Source organism: Suricata suricatta, chromosome 10 (assembly GCF_006229205.1).
Source record: "Suricata suricatta isolate VVHF042 chromosome 10, meerkat_22Aug2017_6uvM2_HiC, whole genome shotgun sequence".
Classification (NCBI taxonomy): Eukaryota; Metazoa; Chordata; class Mammalia; order Carnivora; family Herpestidae; genus Suricata; species Suricata suricatta.
The window spans coordinates 121,232,937-121,249,586 of NC_043709.1; the positions used below are offsets into that span (position 1 = coordinate 121,232,937).

The following is a 16,650-nucleotide window of genomic DNA, read 5'->3' on the forward strand; positions in this document are numbered from 1 at the left end:
CTTGCAGTAGAATGTGGTACATCAATGAGAAAGAACAGACTGTTGGGATGTGAAGCAATACGGATAAACCTGACAGATGTAAGGTCTAGTGACAGAGGCCAGACACAAAGAAGCGAGGGCTGTGTGGTTTTATTGACATTAAAATCCAAACCTAGGCAACGCAAATCTATGTGACAGAAGTCAGATCAAGGTAACCTTTGGAGAGACGGGGTAGTGTTGGGCTGCCTTAACATCCTAATTCTTGACCTAGATGATGATCATCTGGGTATGTCAATTTTTTTACTGAAAATTTGAGTTGTACACTTATAATCTGTGTACTTTTAAAGAATTATTTTAAATGTTTATTTATTTTTGAGAGAGAGAGAGACAGAGAGTGCATGCGCATGCATGGGGCAGAGAGAGAAGGAGACACAGAATCCAAAGCAGGCTCCAGGCTTTGGGCTGTCAGCACAGATCCCGATGTGGGGCTCAAACCTCTGAACCAAGAGATCATGACCTGAGCTGCAGCCGGATACTTAACAGACTGAGCCACCCAGGCGCCCCATAATCAGTGTACTTTTATGTGTGTGAGTTACACTTCAATTAAAAGTTTACTTTTTAAAAGACCTACCCATAAGCTCTTCTTGCCAAAATGTATAAAACTTGAACACGAATCTAATAAAGATAGTAGTGTATATAGTAGTATGTATGTAGTACATATGAATTTACATTAATTTAAATGGCTGGGTATTTTTCTATCATTTGGATCATTAAGTAGTATTATTCCATTATTTTCTATAAAAAATGTCTAAATTACAATGCTGCTGGTCATTGTATATATATTTTTCTCTATTTCTGCCAGTGGAATAGCTTCCCCTAGGAGTGGGATAGCTTGATCAAAATAAATGTACAATTGAATTTTTATTAGAATTTGCTAAATTTCTACCAAATGAGTGGTACCAATACATGTGTCCACAATATACATACCTGCCCATTCGGCCACACCTTGCCAACAGTAGATAATATCAATCTTTTACTTTTCTAAGTGTTTGTTTTATTTTGTTTTGTTTTGGGGGGGAGAGAGAGAGAGAGAGAGAGAGAGAGAGAGAGAGAATCTCAAGCAGGCTCTATGCTGAGCACAGGGCCTGATGTGGGGCTCAATCTCATGAGTGGGTGATGATGACTTAAGCCAAAATCAAGAGCTAGATGTTCAACCGACTGAGCCATCCAGATACCCCTCAGTCTTCAACATTGCTGCCAATCTGATAGATGAAAACAGTATTTTTTGCCTCATCAGCATTTGTTTGATTTTTAATAAGGCTGAGCACTTTTTGTAAGTTTGTTGGTCATTTGGATATTTTTATTTTAACATTTAAAAAATATATTTTGCTCAGTTTTCTAATGGGCCATCAGCATTATCTGCATGATTCTTAGAAGGACTGAGCCACCTAGGCGCCCCTTTCTTCTTCTTCTTCTTCTTCTTCTTCTTCTTCTTCTTCTTCTTCTTCTTCTTCTTCTTCTTACTTCTCCTCCTCCTCCTCCCCCTCCTCCCCGCTTTCTCCTTCTTCTTCCTTTTCTTTACAGAATCACAATGCCATCGTCGCATTAACAAAGTTAACAAAGAGTTTCTTAAAATCATTTAACATCTAGTCCATATTAAAATCTCTCCAACTGTCTCAGAACATTTTTTTCTAACAGTTGGTTTGTTCAAATCAGGATTCTAAAGAGCCCACAGATTGCATTTAGTGAGACATCTCTTTAATTCTTTGAATCTAGAGTAGAACTTGGTTCCTTTTGTCCCAAACTCCACTCAGACTTTCTGCCTTAAACTACAGATAGTGCTTCCCTCTTTCTCATTCTTCCTTCTATCTCTCTCCAATAAACATTTATTAAAATCCAAGCACAGCCCTGGGCAGTGAGAAGACTCTTCATGATTTCTCTCTTCCTAGATTGTAGATCCATCTGTCTGCGTCTCCATTTCTCCAATGCGCTATGAACCCCGTTAGAAGAGTAACCGTCCTGAAGGGTACAAACGCATCTCTCTTTCTCATGCTCAGAAAATTCAAGCATTTCCCATTTTCTGTGGGAACAACGTTAGAGACGCAGACGGGAACTGGACTCCCAGGGCCACCACTGACCTGCTCTGTGGCTGTGGGCAAGTGTGTTACATAGCCGTAGCCGTGCCTCCAATTCCTCGGCTAGCCAAGGAGCATCCTGCTGCCCGCTTCGAGGGCTTATTTCATACAGTGGAGCCAGCTACCTGGGCTTCGTCTCTGGGCACCACATTTTGAATCAGCCAGAGAGTATCGGCACTTTGGTAGCAGCCGAATTTGCCTTCGAGGGTGCGACACGGCTCCTACTATTACCGTTGCTCCTGGTGCAACATTAGGAAGTGAGGAACTAACGGGGGAGGGGGGTCAGGGGAACGCCTGGGTGGCTCAGTCGGTTAAGCCTCCAACTTCGGCTCAGGTCAGATCTCACATTCATGGGTTCGAGCCCCGCATCAGGCTCTGTGTAGCACAGAGAGAGTAGAGCCTACTTCCGGTTCTGTGTCTCCTCTCTCTGCGCCCCCCCCCCCCCATGCTCTGTCTCTCTCTATATCAAAAATAAATAAAACATTAAAAAAATAAAAAAAAATAAGTGAGGAACAGATCTGGCTACCTGCTCACGTGAAGACTGAATAAAACAATAAATACCTTTGCGTGGTGCCTGGCACAGAGAAAGCACTCAATAAGGCCTTGCTCTTTTACTATTACTAATAAAAAATATAAAAATAAAATAAATAGCTAAAAGATACTTGTGCAAACTTTCACAATGAATTCTCCCATTATTTAGTTTCACAGAATGTTGCTGGATAATCTCTGGCTAATGCAACCCAGGAACTGAGTTTTTCATTTAATTTCAACTCCACTTTTATTTTTATTATTTTTTAAATTTTTTACGTTTATTTATTTTTGAGAGACAGAGAGAGACAAAGCGTGAGTAGGGAAGGAGCAGAGAGAGAGGGAGACACAGAATCTGAGACAGGCTCCAGGCTCCTGGCTGTCAGCACAGAGCCCCATGTGGGACTCGAACTCATGAACTGTGGGATCATGACCTGAGCTGAAGTCGGACGCTCAACTGACTGAGCTGCCCAGGCGCTCCCCAGCTTCACTGTTAATAGCCACATATGGCTACTAGCTACCATGAAGGGCAGTGAGACAGTGAGCCACCCACCAGGTCCTACTTGCCTTGTCACATGCTATTGGAAGTGGGAAGCCAGTGTGCCTAACCCGTTTTGCCTCCGCAGCCATCCCCCTTTAGGCAGCAAAACATCCTTTTCCACTTAGATAAACCCTGCTCCTCAATGTTATCTCCTGAGATGGGTACGTCACTCTGGGTTGGCTCGCAGCGGGGGGTGGGATGTGGCGGGGGGGAGAATAACTAGGCTGGACTGGTCAGGGTCAGCCTTGAGACTCTTGTAGGGACCATCCAGAAAGAGACGCTCTAAGGTTGCTCTAGGGGGAAGAGAATCAGCCTGGAAATTAAACTTTCAGAGAGGAAGGCAGAAGCAGAGGATGGGCAGTTTCTTGATACCATTATTTGAGCACCTAGATCCAGCTTTGCCTGAAGTCATTATTGTCCTTACACTCTTCAGTTACACGAACCAATAAATTCTTTTAACTAATGCCAGTGTGAATTAGATAGGTATGGCTTGTCCCTGAAAACATTCTGACTAATATACACTATGCTATCTACTCAGAATCCCTTTGTATTTCTTGTCCACAAACTGAGAACCTACTTTAAAACCCAGCACAAACATCATCTCCTTTGTGAAGCCTTCCTAAAGCACAAAGGCAGAAATAATTGTTCCCTTTGTGGAATTTACATAACTCCTGTTATATGTTTATCTCTGTGCCAAGCAAAGTATATTATGGTTGAATTTATAATCCTCCCCCATTTACCCCTCTTTCCTCTCTGTAATGTCAGGGTCCATCACATCTCAGCACACGGTATTCACTCAGAAATTGTTTGGTTAAATTGAAGATGAATTTCTTTTACTTTAAGTTATTATAGCCTAATATTTTACATAGTTTGTTGCTGCCTTTATTTGTTAAAATAAGTATTTTATTATGGTGAACTATATGAAATTGCTGATATTTGACATTTGGGGCTCCAAAAATGGCAATTTCATATTGTCTAACTTAATAAATATTGATAATTATTATAGATATTTTAGGGGCACTTTATCATATCTGAAATCTATAGTTTGGGGACAGAAAGCTACACGCCTAAATACTAAGATGACAAAGGAGCAAAAAAAAAAATGTCCAGTACTAAGGATATGTGAAATGTTTATGTGAAAATGTTTATTTATTTATTTTTTTAAAGTTTCTTTATTTTGAGAGAGAGAGAGAGAGAGAGAGAGAGACAGCGTGAGCAGGGAAAGGGCAGAGAGAGGGAGGGAGAGGGAGAATCCTAAGCAGGCTCTGTGCTGCCAGCATGGAGCCTGGTGTCCAGCTTGAACCCACAAACCGTGAGATCACGACCTGAGTCGAAACCAAGAGTCGGACACTTAACCAACCGAGGCGCCCAGGCGCCCCGAAATGTTTAGTTATTTAACCACCGCTCAGGTTGCACTTTTCTTGTGCCAGGAACTATTGTACGTGCTTCCCAAGGATCCCTTCACCTCATCTCCGTAACAAGCCGAGGAGGTAGGCACTACTGATGATCCCCATTGGACAGATGAGGCAACAGGGCCAGAGAGGTTCAGTATTTTGCCTCAGGTCCCCTAACGACTGAGAGACAGAGCCAGGATTCTAACCCGAGGGGTCTGACTCCAGGGCCTTTGTTCTCAAACACACATTACACCAACTCTTAACCATGACGCTCTGTTGTACGGGCGAAACTAAATGTCATCCATCCAACAAATGTAATTCAGAAACTGCTTCTTGACGGGGGCGCAAGGAAACGTCCCGTCTCTGTCTTGCTGCAGAATCCATCTTCCCGAACTCAGGGGCATGAAACCACAACTGTTTCTCATGCTCTCGGGCTCCATGACTCAGGGAATTAAGACATGCCTGGGGGAGGGCTTGTCTCTGCTCCATCGGGTCCGGGACCTCAGACGGAGAGACTAAATGGCTGGGGGCTGGTTGGCTTGGAAGTTGAATGTAGGTGAGCCTGCAGACCTAGAAGCCACAGGCAGGGCCTCCAAACGGCGTGAGCCTCTCCCAGCTCGGCCGCTGCCTTCGGAGAAGGTGAATCCAGAGAACAAACATCCCGCCAGGAGAAAGTGGGAGCTGCAAGGCTTCTTTTGACCTCATCTCTGACCCGGTGCAGTGTCACTGCCTTCACCTTCTCTTCTTACAAGCAAGGCGCTGAGGCCAGCGGGGTTCAGCGAGAGTGAATTCGGCTCCACCTCTCTGTTGAGGAGAAGCCCAAGGTAACAGTGCACGTGTGACAGTCGCGGCCACTTTAGGAAACACAACTGGCAGAGTCTGAGAGACCGCTGACAGCGCGGCGTACTGAACAGGCAACCAACTGTGGTTTAAACCGTAAGAGGGGTATTAGCTCATGAAACGGAAGGGCCAGAGGCAGAGCAAGCCCAAAGTTACTTAGTTGTTCACTGATGTCATCAAGGAGACCAGTGCTTTTTTTTTTTTTTAATGTTTTTTATTTATTCTTAAGAGACAGAGAGAGACAGTGCGAGCAGGGGAGGCTCAGAGAGAGAGGGAGACACAGAATCTGAAGCAGGCTCCAGGCTCTGAGCTAGCTGTCAGCACAGAGCCCGACGCGGGGCTTGAATCCACGAACCATGAGATCATGACCTGAGCCGAAGTCGAACGCTCAACCGCTCAACCGACTGAGCCACCCAGGTGCCCAACAAGTGCTTTTTATCTTTTCCCTCTGCTCTCTGTCGCGCATCCGAAGTGTCTCAGCCCTTAATTTGGGGTTGGCTGTGGCAATCCCGAGCATCAGAAGGAGACAACAATGTCCAGCAGAGAACGAAGGGCATTTCTTCCCACGGCTTTCTTTAAATGACAAAGAATAACCTCCTCCCCAACCTTATAGCCAGCTTAGCTTCAGGTCACATTGGTCAGGAACCTGACCTTGCCTGTGTTTATGCCATATCTGGAAAGGATGCAGGGAAAGGAAGGACCTAGCATTTTGTGAAGGGAAGTGAGAAGTGCTTCTGTTAATAAAAAAAAAAAAAGGAAGCGGGAGCATCACTCTTGAGTCACCAGTGTCGGCCGCAAACATGGGCAACCGTTCGTTCTTTTAGCAAATATTAGCAGGCACATTGCTCAGAGGCGGGCAGAGCAGTGAGTACGACAGATAACATCCCTGCCCTCCGAGGGCTTACAGTCTGGCGTCGAACAGAACATGTAACAAGCAGTTACGTAATTGAATACAAATGTGGTAAGCGCCAAGAAAAAATTCCTGTATCAATGCACAACTTTTGCCGTAATAAAAGTATTTCTTCCAGAGGTTTATTGCAATGAAAGAGAAGATTACAGTTATAAAATCTAAAAGAAGCCTGAGGTCCTCATGAAGCCTGCAGGGTAAGCCTTGGAAATGATGGATTGTCCCACTGTGCAGGAGAACGAAGCGCCGTGCCTGGCAGACAGACGAACCCTCAGCAGGAGGAAAGTTACCCCACCCGGCGTCGGGGCCCATTCATCGGGATTTACTTCCCTCCAACTGCGTGCTCACCATACGAACCTTGGATCATTTCCTCACTCCCCCGGATACCAGGATGGAATTTTCCTGTCTCCGTAAAGTTACATCTGTCACCATATCATATTTTTTTGGGTCAATTTAATGCGAGTGGAAACAGTGACCTGAAAACGGAGCAAACAGCTCTTCAAAGCCAAAAACACCAACAGGGGATGCAAAATGAGCCCCGCTCGGGCGCTCCCCAGACGGCACAAAAACCCACCTTGTACATTCCTTTGATAACAGCTATGGCGTCGACCAGCTGCTGATTGTAGCATTTTCTTATGATGTCCTCATTCTGCAAACCAAAAAATAAATACACTGAGCACCGTAATTCATCTTCAAATACGGCTCTCACATTACGAAGGGACTCCATTTCAAACCATCATTCAGATCATCACAAATCTTCTGAGAACTTCAACTTGTACCCATTTCTCCTACATGAAAGTATGGTACCGCATTCAATTTTCACTTACACTTAACCAAAGGCAACAGAGAGCTCAAATGGGTGAAATAAATACAGATAATTTGAACGTTTTCTTTCACCTTACATAGCAGTCTTTTTAGCATTTTCCTAGAACTGGTTTTAAAAGTAGTAAAATCTGCTTATAATGCATATCCTGTCCTTACACCTTTTGAATGGGATACGCTCAGAAAAAGAAATCTAGAGCCACTATTCCATAGGCCAGAGTCATTTGCTGATTAATCAAACCAGTTGCCCATTGTTTTGGCTAACAATGAAAGATAGTACATTTAAAAAACCTCACAAATCTTGATTCTGATTTCAATCCTGATTCCAGCATGGAGTGCAAACAACAATTAGGTCTTAGAGTCAGACAGAATTGGATTTCAATATCATTGTGCCACTTTCAATCTGTCTGACCTGAGACAGGCTACTTGACCTTGGCATCTCAGTTTCTTATCTGTATATCAGGGGTGATTGGGTTTCATTTAAGCAGGGACTTAGGGAGGAAACACATTTAAAACACAGGGCACCTGAGTGGCTCAGTCCGTTAAGTGGCCAACTTCCACTCAGGTCATGATCTCATGGTTCGTTGGTTCGAGCCTCGCATTGGGCTCTGTGCTGACAGCTCAGAGCCTGGAGTCTGCTTCAGATTCTGTGTCTCCCTCTCTCTCTCTGCCCTACCCCTGCTTGCTCTCTCTCTCAAAACTAAGTAAACATAAAATATTTTTTGAATGCTTAGTGTGGCTCTTAGAATGGTGGAGTCAATAGAAGATGAGATTTTTGTTCTATAGCTGAGAAATAACAGTACCTGTTATTTATTTTTGTTTTTTGAGAAAGTGAGAGAGAAACAGAGAGAGAGTGAGCAAGGGTGGAGGCCAGGGGTAAAGGAGGAGAGACAGAATCTCAAACAGGCTCCATGTGTGGAGCCCACCATGGGGCTCAACCTCACGACCTCACAATCACCACCCACGCTGAAATCAAGAGTCGGACACTCAACCAACAGAGCCACTCAGGTGCTCCCTGTACCTGTTCTTAATGAGAGATACAGATGCCAACCTGACCAAAGATTTTAGGAAATTCCTCAGAACAACAGAATTTTCAAGCCTTTGGCTCTTATAGAGATAATAAGCACAAATATCATATAAACTTGTGCCTACAAGTCAGATCTCAAACTGTCAAACTGTCTGGCTAGAAAAATAAACTCTGCCATTTTTTTAACTGGTGCCCTTGAGCAAATTAATTAAACTTTCTGGGCCTCAGTTTCCTCATCTATAAAAGAAGGATAAAAACTGTACCTACTTTATGAGGCTAGTGTGAGGATTAGATTAATCTGTGTCCAGAGTACTTACAAAGTTCCTGACACAAAGTAAAGCTATTATGTGCATTATCTACCGTATGAGACACAACAGAGGCAAATAAAATGGCCCTCGTGAGTTGCTAAATTCAAAACTGGAGTACGTACCTACCTAAGCACGAGATCAAGCCATGTAAGACCAAGGAAATGTTAGAGCTCGTACCTCTTGATAATGTTTTTCCATTGTTAGGATCCTGTCATGTAGAGCAGTGAAGAGGTTGAAAGACTCCTCTTTAAGCCGGTCCTCAAACTTCAACTGAAGCAATTCTCTGATGAACCCAAAGTCCACCTGCAGGGATCTAATAACCTAAAAATGAAAAACATACATTATTGCAGAGAGGAAAGGAGCTCTGTGTAAAGTTTCTAGCACATTGCCTGGTTCTGGGCATAGAGAAGCAAATTTGGTCACCTCAAGGTATGCCTCTTTGGCAAACTGATTATTTTAGGCTGATTATTTTTTTTAATTTTTTTTTTAAATTTATTTTTGAGAGACACAGAGAGAGAGAGAGAGACAGTGCGAGCAGGGGAGGGTCAGGGAGAGAAAGAGACACAGAATCTGAAGCAGGCTTCAGACTCTGAGCTAGCTGTCAGCACAGAGCCCGACACAGGGCTCGAATACACAAACCCTGAGATCATGACCTGAGCTGAAGCCGGATGCTTAACAGACAGAGCCACCCAGGCGCTCCTAGGCTGATTATTTTTAAGAAACTGCAAACACAGGAGAAGCTCTGAAAACTGAGTAAAAGCTACCCTTTTATGAGAGACATTTACATTTATAAGGGAAATCGCCACTTGCAAGAGTGTCTCTCTAGCTGGACCAGCAAGAGGGAGATGATTCAAAATCTCTAAAAACTCTCTTTTTTTTAGTTTATTTATTATTTTTGAGAGAGAAAGGGAGAGTGCATGTGAGCAGGGGAAGGGGCAGAGAGAGAGGGAGAGAGAGAATCTCCAGCAGGCTTCATGCTGTCAGCTCAGAGCCCACCATGTGGGACTTGATCTCATGAATCATGGGATCGTCACCTGAGCCAAGAACACGAGTTGGATGCTTAACCGAATGAGCCACCCCGACTCTCCTAGAAACTCTTATGTTGATTTAAATCTGCATAACTACTATACCCTTGTTTACTGTGCTTTTCCTGGTAACCCCCCCTAACTGCACCCCACCTCCCCCAACATCTTCTTCCGTGTTTAGTTGAAGGTGGTATTTAATGTGATGGCTTCAGCCATTTCAGTGTTACTCAGTTTACCTGGGTCTCTTCCATATATGCAGGGGGTGTACATGTCACAAAATTGTTTGATTTTTCTCCTGTTAATCTAACATCAATCTGATTCTTAGACCAGCCAGATGAATATTGAAGGGCAGATAAAAATTTTTCCTTCCCAACATGGGCATATGATCTGAAATGTGGTCAGGGGCCTATCTTGTCTCTTAAGAATATTTCTGGAATATGGTATACATTGGAGAACTCCAGTTAATCTGCTAAATTAACATAAGCTAATGGAGTAAGGGAAAAAAGGTTCCTGGTGGTTTCTACCAATACAGAAAAAAATACTTGGGTTATTAACAACAACCCTTTATCATACTTCAAAGATATAGTCCAAGATGTGGATTTTAAATCAGAAAGGATAGGCAAAAATTAATATTTGTTGTGAATTTACTAGCCAAACATTTAAATATATAACCAGCATGTTGACTAAGAATCATTTCTGATCATCATCAAAACATGCAATGTATTTTTGTCTCCTATCATCTATTTAAAATATATTCAATAAGCAATCTTCTCCTGCCCTGGAAGGAAACTTTAGGCAATTTCATGACTTTTCTGCTCTTTCTTGGGACTAGAAAGTCCTACCATCACTCAAAACACAGCCTCAAAGTGGCATTTGGAATATGACACTGTAAGTCTAATACTTCTAGTTTCATTCAGAGGTAAGACTGAATGATCACTGCTACTCCTTCCTCAGCCCCCGTGGGTCGAGTTCCTTTCATTCTTGTCTCTGCTGCTGGGGGTGGGGTGGGGATCCTCTGTCTCTACTGGATAGGGCTCAGAATGACCCCCAAGACAATGCACCTGCTCTCTCTCTTTCATAGGGCACATATGGTCAATGGGAAACAATCACACAATTCCTCACCCCAACAACCCTGGACATGCAGACTGATCCAAATGTAGTCACCGCATCTTCTTAGCTTCCTTATCCATGGATCAGCACCAATCCTCTGTGTCTTCCAAAAGCAGTAAACATACTTGTTTCCATACAAGCCTGCCTTCCTAGCTTTGAGTTGAGGAAAGATTGCTTCTGGTAACTCCTCCCCTATGAAGAGCATGGCAATTGTGCTTTTGCAATCACTTCAGTCATTTTTCCTCTTCATCTCCTGGCTCCTTTATTTTTATTGTCCTTGATCTAACTCAAAAACTAAGAGTCATTGATCTGATATGCAAATTTCTTTTGCAAATTCTACAAATGGGATCATACTCACATTGGAATTTGATACCTGGTAGACTAGCATCCTCATTTCAGTATCCTAAAACTGTGGGAAGGTTTCATGTTGTAGATGAAGATAACAAGACTTCAAGAGGTTACGTGACCATCTAAACCAACATTACATGGCCAATAATGGAAGGCTCAGATTTGAACAGTCATGACTGATGCATACTCCTTTTTCTTTATACCATGTTGTCAACTCATAAAGGGTACTATGTTGAGAAATCATTTAAAAACATATGAGGGGTGACTACGTGACTCAGTCTGTTAAATATCCAACTCTTAATTTTAGCTCAGGTCATGACCTTGGATTTGTGAGATCAAGCCCTGCATCAGGCTCTGTGCTGACAACATGGAGCCTGCTTGGGATTCTCTCTCTCCCTCTCTTTCTTTCTCTCTGCCCTTTCCCTGCTCATGCACTTTCTGTCAAAATAAATAAATACACTGAAAAAATATCTGAGAGCAAGTGAGATCTTAAGGAATTCCTTAAATTCCAGGAACAGGTAGAAATGACTTTGCCTTTAGAAGAGCCAGCCATATATGGACTGTATGTTCTGACGGAGGAAGGCACAGAATCCTGCGTGGCCAAACAAACTCCACTGGATCTACAACTCCCACTATAAACTCTAGATAAAATATGAACAAAACACAAACGACTACGTGAAGACGTAGGAGAATGAAGAGAAGCAGGAGAATCCTGGAGAGGGTTCAAAAGTTGGAAGAAGGAACTGATGTAGGGCGAGATATAGAAATTCTGGCTTCTTGCAGACACTATAAAATCAGGCGTGCATGTTCAAATTTGGGGCAACCATTAAAAGAATAAAGATTAAATGATTAATTTAATTACTAGTAGAGAAGAGAATAGGAATTAAAGAAAATGCATCAATCCAAAGAAAAGCAGGGAGGGAGAAAAAAAGAAGAAAGCTGAAGGAAAATTACAAAATAAGTTGACAGAAAAATAAAAATATATTAGTCATTACAATTAATATTAAGAAAATAAACTAGCTGTTAAAAGAAATTATCAGGTTGGAATTTTTAATGTTCATTTTTGAGAGAGGAGAGAGTGTGAATGGGGGAGGGGCAGAGAAAGAAGGGTCCAGAGGAGATCTGAGGTCCGGTGAGCCCGATGCAGGACTCGAATTCATGAACCATGAGATCATGACCTGAGCTGAAGTTGGACACTCAACTGACTGAGCCCCCCAGGAGTCCTGAGATTGGATTTTTAAAACCTGATATATATATTTTGTAAAAGATATATTTAAGACACAACACAGAAATGAGGTCAACATAAGAACAAGAAAGATTTGGGGTGCCTGGGTGGCTCAGTTGGTTAAGCATCTGACTTCGGTTTGGGTCATGATCTCATGGTTCATGAGTTCGAGCCCCGCGTTGGGCTCTGTGCTGACAGCTAGCTCAGAGTCTGGAGCCTGTCTTCAGATTCTGTATCTCCCTCTCTCTCTGACCCTTCCCTGCTCATGCTCTCTCTCTCTCTCAAAAATGAATCAAACATTAAAAAAAAAAAACAAGAAAGGTTTACAAACACTATATCAAAACATGTTGACATAGGTATATTAATATTGAACAGAATGGTAAAAATATAGATAGATTCACACACATAGATTCTTATACATACATATATACATATACACATGTATTCATATACATATATATTCATACACATATACATACTCATATACACATAGATATATATACACTCTCAACTATTAACAAATGCAGATTGTTTTTAATTTCCCATAGCCAGGGCACAATGACAAAGACTGACCTCATGTGAACACGAATTGCAAACAAACACCAAATAATTTGTATCACAAAGAGTTTTTACTGACAACAGAGGGCTAAAGTTAAAAATCAATAACATAAGAATAACTAAAAAGCATACTTGGAAAATGTTAGAGTATTTCAGTCTAATACTAACAAATGTTAATAGCAATAACTAATAAAACTAATTAGTACTATGAATACCAATAAAAATACTACATTTCAAAATTTGTGGGATGAGGTAAAGAAGTAATTTGTGGGAAATATAATACTGTAAATACTTATCAAAGAAAAGAGGGAGCCTCCAAAACAATGATCTATAGGTTTTGGTAGCTGACAACCCAATATACATGACACTGGTTCTTCCTTACTGAGAGGACAGTGCCTTTGTTGGAACAGAAATATGTCTAGTAAAAATGCTCGCTACTCTAGGGGGCCTGAGTGGCTCAGTTAGTTAAATGTCCGACTTCAGCTCAGGTCATGATTTTGTGGTCTGTGAGTTCGAGCCCCGCATCAAGCTCTGTGCTGACAGCTCAGAGCCTGGAGCCTGCTTTGGGTTCTGTCTCTCTCTCTCTCTCTCTCTCTCTCTCTCTCTCTCTCTCTCTGCCCCTCAAAAATAAATAAACATGCTCGCTTCTCTAGAACTCCTTCAGTTAAAGGGGTCAAGCGATACAGTTAAGGCCAATGATAAAGAAGCTGGGGGTTTCTGCTTTCCTAAAATGACCACCACCCCTCTCTACTTCTCTCATTACTCCTTCCTCTGTGAAATGCAAATGGAGACTGGGAGTGGGGCAGCCATCTTGGTACTATGAGGTCAGAAATATGAAAGCAAAAGCCATGCACTAATAATGGAGAATTGAAAAGATAAAACAAGTCTGGTATATAGATAACAACAGAGAGCTACTGCCCCAACTACAGATTGTCTAACTCTAATTGACTTATTCGATTAAGCCAAGAATGCTCCAGTTTCTAAAAATAGAGCTATATGCCATCCTAACTGATACTGAGATCCAATTTGAACAGTTAGAAAGAGGAAAACAGAGTGAACCCAAAATAGTAGAAAAAAATTAAATAATAAAGTTAAGACATTTATGGGTTAAAAATAAAGATATTATGGAGAGGATTAGTACAACTAAAAGTTGGGTCTCCGAAAAAAATTAAAGAAATAGGTAAAACTTCCAAGCTTCACCTAGGGAAAAACAGAAGTCTGAAGACAAAATTATAATTTTTAAAAATATATAACTACAGATACAATAAAGATTTAAGAATAATAAGAGAAGACAATAATTTAAAATTTTTGCATAATGAATACTTTTTAGAAAAACATAATGTCAAAACTGACCCAAGAAGATTTAAGAAAACCTTAACATATCCATAACAAAATAAAAATAGCAATAAAAGTAGGCACGTTTAGTTTTACAATTGAATTCTAACAAACAATGAAGAAACAGGTTAGTTCCAACCTCATGCAATTATTCCAGAGAGTAGAGTAAGGAACATTTCACAACTCATTTTATGAAGGTACCCTGGTGTCAAGATTTAACAAGAATCGTATAAGAAGAAAAGAAAAAATCACAGGACAGTCTCTTAGAAACATAAACGGAAAACGATCATTGGTAAAATTATAGCAAATGATGCAGAAAGCAAAAAATGTTAGGTCCAGGTGGGTTCACTCCAGGTTTACTATTCAAAAATCAGTTTTCCCCAACATTACTCATCATCAGGAAAATACAAATCAAAACCACAATGAGATACCACCTCACACCTGTCAGAATGACTAACAGTCAGTCACTCAGGCAACAACAGATGTTGGTAAGGATGCAGAGAAAGAGGATCCCTTTTGCACTGCTGGTGGGGATGCAAACTGGTGCAGCCACTCTGGAAAACAATATGGAGGTTCCTGAAAAAATTAAAAATAGAACTACTCTACGACCCAGCAATTGCACTACTAAGTGTTTATCTTAGGGATACAGGTGTGCTATTTCGAATGGGTACAGGCACCCTAATGTTCATATGAGCGCTATTGACTGTAGGGGTTAGGGGAGGGGAGATGGGCTAAATGGGTAAGGTGCATTAAAGAATCTACTTCTGAAATCACTGTTGCACTGTATGCTAAGTTGGATGTAAATTAAACAGTAAATACATTAAAAAAGATTACAGGAATAAAAAAATCAGTTTTCACCATATCATCACATAAAAGAGAAAAAAGTATGATTCAGTAGATCCATGAAAAGCATTCAAATCCAGTTATTCCTAATTTTTTTAAATGCCTCTTAGTAATTAAAAATAGAGGAAACATCCTTAATCTGATTTAAGCATATCATATCAGAATTTGGTTCAGCTCTATCTTACAAATCCAAATAACAGAAGCGAAATGAGACATTATTTCTCTTTCACTAGAAATTGATGTGGACAATCAGTGATGAAAATGACACAGGTCCCTCCCATTTCATCACTCGGGTGCATACACTGCCTCAAAATCACAGTACAAATATTAGCACCCATGTTCTCGGTGGGAGGGAGGAAGGAAGGGAAGGAGGGAAAAGGGGAGGAGGAAAAAGTGACGTAGCAGAAAACAAGTACACATGAATTGTTCATTAAAAAAGTTTGCCCACATTGTAACTACTGTATTGTAAATGATGGAAAATAATTGCATATGTTAAAAAAAAATTGTGTTATATTAAAAAAAAAAAAGTTTGCCCAGGGGCGCCTGGGTGGCTCAGTCGGTTAAGCGGCCGGCTTCAGCTCAGGTCACGATCTTGCAGTCTGTGGGTTCGAGCCCCACGTCAGGCTCTGTGCTGACAGCTCAGTCAGCTCAGAGCCTGCAGCCCGCTTTGGATTCTGGGTCTCCCTCTTTCTCTCTACCTCTCCCCTGCTCACGCTCTGTTTCTTTCTCTCAAAAATAAATGAACATAAAATTAAAAAAAAAAGTTTGCCTAAAGCTGCCACATAGTATTTCCACCTAAGTCTACTGCCCAGAAGTTAGTCCTATGGACATGCCAAGTTGCAAGGAAATAAAGTTATAAAACTTTTCTGAAGGATTTAGGAAAGACAATAAATGGGCAAGTATGCAAGAAAATAACTTTCAAAAGTTATGAGTGGGGATGTAAATTGGTACAATCTCTGCACAGGGCAATTTGGCAAATAACCTTCAAAATGACTAATGGATGCATCCTCAGACTCAGAAATTCCACTTTTAAATTTATGCCACAAATTTGCTGGCCTGTGAGTATGTACAGAATGATTCATCACGGTAGAAGATTTAAGATGACCAAAATGGCCATTAATAGGATTGCTAAATAAATGATACACATTTTATGATACGAAATACTTCTGAAATAGGCAAGGAAACCCTATGTGTCAATATGGAATGGTTTTCAAGTTATATTGTTGAGGGGAAAAAACAAAGTGCAGCAGAGTATTTGTAGTCGTATGCTATCTCGTATGACAGTTTTATTGGTCAGGGACTCCAATAACTCTTGATATCCGATGTGTATGGAATGTGCTATTTCTTTACAATTAAGAAAGACCCAGAGGAAATATGATGGAATGTCAAGAACTGACAAAGCTGTATGATGGGTAGCCCAAGTTATTCAGTAGAGTGTTCTCCACATTTTTCTACATGCCAAAAATATTTTATAATTTTTAAAAAGTATCATAAATAAGAAATGTTCACAGATGTCAAAAGAAGGAGAGTAACAACATGCTTCACGAAACATACATGAGCATGACATAACTACCAGCTACAGTTGATACAAATTATTATTATTTTTATTTATTAATAATAGTTTATTGTCAAATTGGTTTCCATATAGCACCCAGTGCTCATCCCCACAAGTGCCCCCCCATGACCATCACTCCCTCCTCCCTCCCCCTCCCCCTTCAGCCCTTG

At 41.2% G+C, this 16,650-nt stretch overlaps 1 protein-coding gene across 1 annotated transcript in view; it reads right to left on the reverse strand.

The window, feature by feature from the left end:
* C10H10orf67 (chromosome 10 C10orf67 homolog) overlaps positions 1–16,650 on the reverse strand; it is a 155,439-nt gene that overhangs the window by 117,309 nt on the left and 21,480 nt on the right. The window contains 2 exon segments of the mRNA XM_029955583.1: positions 6,899–6,973; positions 8,659–8,802. Coding sequence (XP_029811443.1) covers positions 6,899–6,973; positions 8,659–8,802 — 219 coding nt within the window.